The sequence below is a fragment of the Buteo buteo genome, chromosome 16 (assembly GCF_964188355.1).
Source record: "Buteo buteo chromosome 16, bButBut1.hap1.1, whole genome shotgun sequence".
In the NCBI taxonomy this organism is placed as follows: Eukaryota; Metazoa; Chordata; class Aves; order Accipitriformes; family Accipitridae; genus Buteo; species Buteo buteo.
The window spans coordinates 31,489,429-31,498,459 of record NC_134186.1 but is presented as its reverse complement, the minus strand read 5'-3'; the positions used below and the strand labels follow the sequence as shown (position 1 = coordinate 31,498,459).

At 58.5% G+C, this 9,031-nt stretch overlaps 1 protein-coding gene across 2 annotated transcripts; it reads left to right on the top strand.

Annotated features, from left to right (window-relative positions):
- Positions 1 to 5,429: 5,429 nt before the first annotated feature.
- LPXN (leupaxin) lies at positions 5,430 to 8,991 on the top strand. 2 transcript variants are annotated; one of them, XM_075047179.1, is made up of 9 exons: positions 5,430 to 5,520; positions 6,384 to 6,532; positions 6,668 to 6,723; positions 7,114 to 7,219; positions 7,307 to 7,462; positions 7,553 to 7,726; positions 7,796 to 7,877; positions 8,093 to 8,241; positions 8,326 to 8,991. In XM_075047179.1, exons 1-9 carry the CDS (start codon positions 5,508 to 5,510, stop codon positions 8,590 to 8,592), a joined length of 1,152 nt encoding a protein of 383 aa, XP_074903280.1. In that variant the 5' UTR covers positions 5,430 to 5,507; the 3' UTR covers positions 8,593 to 8,991. The 2 variants fall into 2 exon arrangements, with proteins under 2 accessions (XP_074903280.1, XP_074903279.1); XM_075047178.1 differs by having other exon boundaries at positions 7,114 to 7,462.
- Positions 8,992 to 9,031: the final 40 nt, after the last annotated feature.

Sequence of the window (9,031 nt, the reverse complement as noted above, 5' to 3'; positions counted from 1 at the left end):
TGCGCGCTCCTCCCTCCCGCCCGCCCGCCAAACCTTCCCCCGCCCGCCTCAGCCACACCCAATCAGCGCCCGCCGCCCACCTTCACGCGGGGCCGCGGGGCGACCCACCTCCTCCCCGCGTCCGCCAATCCGCGGGCGGGAGGCGAGGGATGGCCTCGCCCCCAGCCCCGCCTCCCGCTTCCCGCTGCCCTCCCGCCTTTCTCCGCTGCTCGCGCGCCGCCCGGCCAATGGCTGGCCTGGCTGCGGCAGGGCCCGTCCCCCCGCTGCCGCACGGCCAACCAGCGGGCCTGCTCCCCGCGCGCCCCGGGCGTGCGCCACACTGCGCAGGCGCCGCTGGGGCCGCCGCGCTCGCTCTCCCGCTCCCCCCCCCCCTCCACGCCCCGGCCGGCCCCGCCGCGGCGCCCACCCGAGCGCGGCCCCTTCGGCTGCCGCTCCGCCGGCTCGCCGCCCGGCTCGCCCGTCCGCCGCGCGGCCGCCGCCCAGCCCTCGGCACTGCCGGGCTCCCTACCGCCGCCGCTGCCTGCGCCCCTCCGGCTGCCCCCGGGTCTCCTCGCCCTGCGGGCGAGGCCTGGCAGGGGAAGCCGCTCGCCCCCCGCCCCGCGCGGCTCGCTCCCTGCCGCGGGGCTGCGGCGCCTCTCGCGGTTCCGGCGAGGCCTGGTGGCGGGGCCTGCTTTTGGCTGTCGCTTCTCCTTTAAGAAAAAAAAAAAAAAAAAAAAAAAAAGCCCCGTCGGGCGGCGGGTGAAAGTCGGTGACAAAATGGCGGCCGGCGCAAAGGGGGCGTGGTCTGTGGCGGCAGCCCCTCCCGCTTCCGTCCGGCCCCGCGCATGCGCGTTTTCTGCCGGGAGATGTAGTTCCCGCAGGCGGCGGGACGGGCGCGGCCTGGCCGGAAGCGGCCGCGGGGCACGCTGGGAGCTGCGAGTTCCGCCGGGGCGATGGCGGGGGACCGGCCTGCCCAAGGGCCTAACCGCTGCCCCCTTGCGGCCGCAGGATCTTAGTGCCAGACGAGCGCGACCGTTGCGCCCTCTGCCTGGGAGCAGGGCCACGACCCGCAGGGCCGAGGGGCCTGTGCCGGCATGGACCCCTGCGCTGCCCGCAGCTCCGGGCCCTGCTGTGGGCCCGGCCCAGCGGTGGCACCAACCTGCACCCTGAGCGGGTGAGCTGCGGGGCAGCGAAGGAGAGGTCCGCTCAGCGCTGGCATGAGCTCACCTCCCCTGCCAGTGGCCAGTGCTCCCTCCCAGCACTACAGCTGGCAATCCCGCTGTGCCTTCCAGCAGAGCATGGGAGAGCGGCTCTGCTGAAGGACACGCTGTTGTCATCTCCAGAAACTGAGTTACCTCCCCAAAGCAGAACTTTCATGGTACCTGACGACACATGCTCCCTGCAGAAGCAGCACTGTCATGTGAGAACCAAATGGAACCCAAAAGCTTCAGGCTCATGGACACCAAAGCCACCACCTTTAAGCAGTTTCATGTTCCAGTCTCCACTCCATCCTCTCTACCCGGTGTCTGGACTGGAACTGCAGTCTGGGGGAATCTTAGTGACTGGGTATACAATCAGACCTGAGCAGATCCATCCTCCTAATCGCTGAGGCTGCCTCAAGACGCAGAGAGCCACCTCCAGATGCTTTGGTGAGGTCCAGTGCAACCGGAATGCTTTTGGAACCGAGGATGTCCTCCACATCTCGAGAGCTGTATCTTTCACTGGATGAAGCAGTTACTGCAAGTCGAATGCCCCCTCTGCCAACGGTCTCAGAACAGCTGCTATCATGCCCCTGTGAAAGACTGTCCCCTCCTCAACCCATGACGCCAACAGTGGGTTGTGACTCAGCCAGCTGGAAGCCAGGTGTTGCTTTCAGGGACGAAGCTTGTTGCTGTGATTCGTCTGGAGAGGATGATTTGGCTGATCTTACCTACCATTTTAGAACAGAAGCACAAGAGGGTAATACTTCCATGTTCAGAAAAAAATCCATCTTTCCCCCAGTTCTTGAAAAGATTGGCCCAACTGGTTGGATTTAATTTAATTCCATTCCAGGAGTCAACAGGGTGTCTCATTGATAGGTATCTGGATCAAAAGCCCTCCTACAATAGAGTTGCCATGCCCTTACAGCCTATGGGACAAGCTGCTAAAGAAAGTATGGCAGACGCCCCACACTGTTCCTCCTGTGTCAAAGGAAATTGAGAGAAAATACATGCTCCCTGAGGATGCAGTCGGTTTTGTCTCTCAACCTGCACAGGAGAGCATGTTAGTTAAGGCAGCAATGATAAGGGAGAAGGCAGACTGGGAGTATGGTACTGCACCCCAAAACCTAGAACTGTGACACCTAGATTCATCTGGGCAGAGGGTTACCAGTTGGCAGCTGCAGCCCTTCGTGTCATGGACTATCAAGTCTACATGGCCAGAGGGCAAGCTGAGATCTGGAAGAAAGTTTCTTCACTAGCAAAACATTTTCCACAGGACTAGCATCAGGCCTTCCAGGCCATCGTTCCTGAGGGCACGGACCTGGCCAGGCATCAGGTGCAAGCAGCCTTTAATGCAGGGGATACAGTGGTGAGAGCTGCTGCCTCGGGGTGTGGATGGATGGTGGTCTGCTTGGCTGGGGAACAGGTGGAAGCTACTTTACAAAAAGCCAAAGAAAGGCAGGCTATGCTGTGCTTCCTGAGGTCGGTGTACTGCCCCTCAGCCCCCCCAGCAGCAGGGCTGGGAAGAAGAAAGCTCCTCTACATAAGCTGGCTTTCACGTCCACTGTTTGTTTCAAGGGTGCTCAGTGCCCTTCTGGTAAGGGTGCCCACTACAGTAGCAGGATGAGGTGCTCTTCATCCCCTCTCTACAAACAGCAAAAATAAAAGGGAATTCAAAGAGCCGGAGACATTTCACTGGTAAACTGATACCCGTCAGTGAGATGACTCAGTTTCCCTTTTTTTTTCCTCCTGCTTTTGAGTTTCAAGTCCTAAGCTTTATTATGTATGACTAGAAAACAAGAGTGTGTCCAAATCTGCATTCCTCAATTCCTAAAAGTGCTGTAATAAACCATCTAATTGTGGAGGACCGCATATGGTCTGATTCCTCTTGGTGAAGACACCGGGCTGTGGGGAGGAAGAGTACATCCTAATGTGAAATTTAAAGAACCAGAAAAGTTTGACATACTTGCACAGGATTCCTTCTGTCCCTTCCAGACCAAGGCAAGGGGCTGTCAATTCAGCCTCCTGTAGAAGCTGTGACAGCATGCTTTTTCAGCAGTGGCGTTTTTTAAAGGCAGTGTACAAACCACTTCTGGAGGTCGTTACCTGAGTAGTTTGAGGCTCATTTTCAGCACAGAGACAGGGTGGCTGGCTCTTGCTTTTTGTCAGTCCAATGTCAATCTGTTAGTTTTCTTCCAATTGAAAATTTTCTCTCTCTTCTCGGGAAGGAAATCTCAGCAAGAATTTAAGTAATGTCTGCTACTGCTGTTTGTATTGTAAGTGGCTGAAAATATTCTTTCTCTCCCCAAAGACTTGTCTAGCTGGAAAACTGATGGACATCACTTTCCAAACTAACTGTTCTGCTGCAGTTAACCCATACTCTCTGCAGTGAAATGACTTTGCATTTATTCTTAAATAAAATCAATTTTATTTCAAACTAGAGCATCTCGATGTGGGAAGTTATTCTCAAGTCGCTGTCACGATTGATTCCTCCTTTGTAGGCAAGGCATGGTGTCGCTTAGTTGTGGTTAAAATAGGTTGGCTAAATCATTGCATGGAAATACAGCTCAGATCAGGACACAGCTTAGCCATTTGCATCTGTTGGGCATGTGTTTTATAATGGCAAATTTTATAATATGAAGTTACAGCTCCAGATAGTTGTTTACACTAGGGCTCACATTATCGCTGGTGGGGGAGAGTAAATCACTGAGAAGTCTAAAAATAACCCAAAACCATCCGCAGACAGGAAGGTTCTGTTATTTGCAGAAGGGGAAGCATCTGATGCAACGATCCTGCCTCAGAGTAGCCATAGGGGAGTGATACGAGCAGTACCTCATCTTGTCCTTTGTTGGGTAGCTCTCAGTATTGCTTGTCCTGAAACATATCATGGATTCACAGTTCAGTGTCCCACATGGCTTTTCCTGAGATGGTGCCCTGCTGGATGTCCCTACTGTGAGCAGATAACAAAAGAGGTCCCCTGCTATGTCATCCCAGATGTCTACACCTCAGATCTGGGGCATGTTTTGATTGTGGGCATCATTGCACTGCCATCTCCTGCCATTTCCCTGTCTGCTGGTGCAATGAATATGCCAGTTCTTTACCTCTCTCTGCTGCAGCAGCCTCCACTTCATCCCCCCACTCCAGATATTACTAACCAGTCCCTTGGAGCTGTTCCAACGTCCACTGGCTGCTCTCAGCAGTGCCAAAAGATTTCTCTGCTAAAAAGCCAAGCCATAAACATCACTAGATCACCCTCATAAGAGTTGGGCATTGGTGGAGGCACCAGGGATAATGGCAGTACCTGTGGCTCTGTCTTCCCAAATGGTCCCAAACAGTGACGGACCTGTGCCTGCATCTGGGGGGCAGGCAGACAGCCACCTCAACCTGTATGTCTGCCAGAAACACCTGCATTGCTCCTGCCTCAAGACACACATTCAGGTGCTCGTGGGCTTATCGCCTGAAATGGCTGCATGGGGTGCCCAGAGACTGAAGCTGTCTGGCTTGGGAGAAGCAGAAAAGTCCCAATGATGGGTAAATCGCTCAAATTACCAGCACAGATCACTGCTCAGGTCTGCTGCTGGGTGTTGTGCCTGGCTGGTGGTGACGTGCTCATGCCTGACAGGGCTGAGCTGTGCCCAGCAGCCGCACACATGGCACCTCTGGGAAACTTTTAAGCGGCCCAAAGCATTAACACAGGGAGACTGTGGCACAACCACCAGCTTTGGCAGTGCCACCACCATCTGCATTGCTGCAGTGAGCCAAGTCCTTACGCTCATGCTGGCTCTAAGTGGCGCAAAGGGATTTGCCCTTACCTGGAAATCTGAGATGAGGCTCCAAAAGCATCCCCCCAAAAGGCAAGGCTGTGTTGGAGCATGCCAGCACTACAGGTCCTGTGCCTGCTTCCATCACAGTGTCACAAATGCATTTCCACCCAGTGCAGGAATGCCGTCCCTCATCACATGCGGGTGGTGGCTTCTGGAAAGGGCCTGGGTCTGCAGGACACATGCACTCTGGCTTTCAGCTGAGAAGCCCAAGGAGCTTGTATGTTTTTATGAGTCAGGAGCTCCCCGGACAAGCTGCTGGCCAATTTCTTCCCTCTCCAGCCCCAACCTCTGCCACCATTTTCTGCCTGCTACCCATCTCACGTGGTGGATAGTGCACAACCCACAAAGGAAAAACTCTGAGCAACAAACCCCAGCCCTGGGGTGGGTGGAGGCAAGGCTGGAGAGCGGAACTGAAAGCCTGCGCAGCCCAGCCTGCAAGCTCACTACCCTGAAGGCGCTGCCCCAGTGCCAGACCCCAGCCACCGGGACCCCACGCTGAGGCAGAATGGAGGATTTAGGTAAGCTGGGCCCCTCCAGAGCCAGTCCTGTGCCCAGGCATGGTGTGGAGTCGTTCCTTCAGCGGCTCAGGGGAGACTTGTCCTTCCTCTACCTCGGGGTCAGGTGGGGATGCTGCAGAGGGGGCAGCAATGGAGCCACACTCCCTGCTGTGCCTCCCCCCATCTCAGGGGACGAATGGAGCCCAGGTAGCCAAGCGAGCACCTTGTCGAAAATGGAGAGCGTTTGAAGACAGGAAATGGGCTGCGGCAGCAATGCAATCCTGGCTGCACGCAATGGGGCTGAGCAGCCCGGTGTCCAAGGCTGCTGGGAATCATCCCTGGCCCTGGGTGGGGGACACGGGATCAGGGAAGCAGCCGTGTGATGGGGGACATCCCTTCCTGTTTCCCAACGTGAGGGCAGTGAGATTTCAAGGGTGGCCAACGTGGTGAAGTAAAAGTGGAAAGAGAAAGCGCTTTGCCCTCCCTGTAGGAAGCGCTGCTCTGGGCACGCAGAAAGCACAAAAGTTTAGCTCTCCCGTGCCAGGGCTTGTGCTGGCATGAATTTAAGAGCTGATGGATGTTTCTTTGTAAGCCAGAGATGGTGTGTGGGGGAAGCAAGACCCGTGATGCCAGCAGTCCTCCACGCTTCAGGAAGGCTGTGCAGTGGGGCTGGCACATCCTCTGTTGGGGATGGTGATCTATCTGGGTGAGGATGCTCAGGGCCACCACAGCCCCTCAGTGCCCGGGCATCTGGCTGGCAGAAGCTACCATAATGCTACTTTTGCTCCTGAGATTTCAGGAGTGGCACAAGACTGCTTGGGGGGATGCACAGGCAGGGATGACAGCCAGTGGCTAGGGTGCCCAACCCAGGTCTCTCCGTGCAGATGCCTTGCTGGCAGAACTGGAGCAGAGCTCGCGCCCAGCCTCCAAGGACTGCCTGCTGCAGATGCCGAGCTCCTGCAAGCAGGATCCAGCCACAGCAGGGCCCCCAGCCCCATGTGGCCGTGAGCCACTTGCCTCAGCGGCCCTGAAGGTAACGCCCCAACATGGTGGGGCTGGCAGCCGAGACCCTGTTCAGCTCATGACAGGGGTGGTGGTTGCCAGGCTGGCAGTGAAGGGTGGCAGGGGAGCATCCTGCAGGCTCAGGTGCGAGGGTTTGTCCTTCTAGGTGCAGCTGCCGCCTCGGGCTCAGCCTCCAGGAGAGGCTTTGAAGACAGTGTACAGGTAAAACATGGCCATGGGAGGGCAAAGCCATCTGGGGCTATCCTTTCCATCAGTAGGACACATCCTCTGGGGTCACCTGGCCTCCTGCATGTCTCCCTGAAAAACAGTCCCTCTGCAAGCTGGGGTGGGGGGGGTTGTATCCTGCATCCCTGCAGCACTGCTGGGGTGAGGGCTGGGCTTCCAGCAGCCCCTTCCATGCTGCATGCGGCCACCCCGTGCCAGCATGTCCCCAGGGAGGCCCCCTATCCCCTGCTGTGGCCTGCGGGGAAAGGGCAACATCTCATGGGGGGAGAAAGAGCAACATCTCGTGGGGGGGAAGGTTCTCAATCCTGGGCACCCTCCAGCCTTGAGGCAGAAGCCACAGCATCCCTCACTCTCTGCCGTGCCCAGCAGTCCCATACCAGTCCCACAGCCATTGATCACCTCGCCCCCACCCACGGCAGCCGCCCGGCAGCTGGACGAGCTCCTGGCCGACCTGGGCCACATGCAGAGTAAGGTGAGCCTTGGCCCTGGGGGAAAGGAGGTTGGGGGCCTGGCCCTCACCCGGCCCTCATCTGGCCCTCACCACCCTCCTTCCTGGCAGCTAGCGGCTGTGGGGCAGGGAGCTGGGGTGCCAGTGGAGCCCAAGCCCTCATTGGACAACATGCTGGGCAGCCTCACCCGGGACCTGCAGGAGCTGGGCATCACAGCCGCCCCCGCCAGCATCTGTGCCACCTGCCGCAAGCCCGTCGCTGGCAAGGTGAGCCCCCCCATCTCCAGCCTGGTGCCCCTCTCCCCTCTGCTCACAGCATCCCCTGGGGCTGGTCTCACTGCCCCTGCCTCCTTGCAGGTGCTCACAGCACTGGGCAAAACCTGGCACCCTGAGCACTTCACCTGCGCCCGCTGTGGGCAGGAGTTGGGCAGCCGGCCCTTCTTTGAGCGGGGCGGGCAGGCGTACTGCGAGGAGGACTATCACCAGGCCTTCTCGCCCCGCTGTGCCTACTGTGCCGGCCCCATCCGCGAGGTAAGCCGCCCCAGCCTCCCATGCCACCCCACACCGCCACCAGGTGCCTCACCTTGCTGCTTCCTGCAGAAAGTCCTCACGGCCCTGGACCAGACCTGGCACCCCGAACACTTCTTCTGTGCCCACTGTGGGAAGGTGTTCGGAGATGACGGTACGTCCCAGGGGATGGGTGTGGGGGCTCCTGTCCCCATTGCCCCCACTCCAGGTATCCCACCCATAGCCCAGCCCTTGCACCCATCGCCCCATCCAGTAGCCCTACCGTCTTTCTATTGCCTGCCTTACCTCCTATCCTGGGCATCCCCCATGGCCATGCCCCACTGCAAGCCTCCCCCCAGGGGGGTGCCCATCCTGACGCCCTCCCCACAGGTTTCCACGAGCGGAGCGGGAAGCCGTACTGCCACCGGGACTTCCTGGCCATGTTTGCCCCGAAATGCCAGGGCTGCGACCGCCCCGTAACGGACAATTACCTGTCAGCTCTGCAGGGCGTCTGGCACCCCGAGTGCTTCGTGTGCACGGTGAGTGGGTGGTGGGCCAGCGGGGACGCCGGGCTGAGTGTGTCCCTGAGGTGGTGCCAGACTTCCCTGCCTCCTTCCCTCCAGGAGTGCCTGAGCAGCTTCGCCAGCGGCTCCTTCTTCGAGCTGCAGGGACGTCCCTACTGCGAGCTGCACTTCCACCAGCAGCAGGGCAACATCTGCCACGGCTGCAGCCGCCCTGTGACCGGACGCTGCATCACAGCTGCAGGGCGCAAGTACCACCCCGAGCACTTTATCTGCGCCTACTGCCTGGGCCAGCTGCAGAAAGGCACCTTCCGCGAGCACGGCGACAAGATGTATTGCCGGGCCTGCCACGACAAGCTCTTCCTCTGACCCCCCACCCCCCCAGCATACAGCCACCCTTCTTACCTGGCTGGATGTCCCTGGTATCATCGCCACCAACATCCCTGGCATATTCCCTGCCAGGCCAGGCATCCCTGGCATCATCCCTGCTGAGCCAAACATGCCTCGTATTGTCCCACCCATCAACATCCCTTGCATTGGTCCTGCTGAGCCAAATGTCCCCAGCCTTGTCTCTGCCAAACCAAGACATCCCAGGCAATCATTCCTTGTTACCCTCCCCTCAAGACATTCCTGGCATTGCCCCTGCCAAGCCACACATCCTGGGCATTGTCCCCTCAACCTGAAGCAATAAAACACTTGGCCCTACCTTTGCTCTGCTCACTGGTGGCTTTGGGGACAAAGGTGCAAGGCAAGGCAAGAGGGTTGGAGCCCCCCATAGCCAGCTGCATCCCTCAGTGCTCCCCACTGC

Coding starts and splice junctions, on each gene's coding strand:
- LPXN (XM_075047178.1), top strand. Junction 6,533..6,667: donor TTGCCTCAGCGGCCCTGAAG/GTAACGCCCCAA, acceptor TTGTCCTTCTAG/GTGCAGCTGCCGCCTCGGGC. Junction 8,242..8,325: donor CCGAGTGCTTCGTGTGCACG/GTGAGTGGGTGG, acceptor CCTTCCCTCCAG/GAGTGCCTGAGCAGCTTCGC.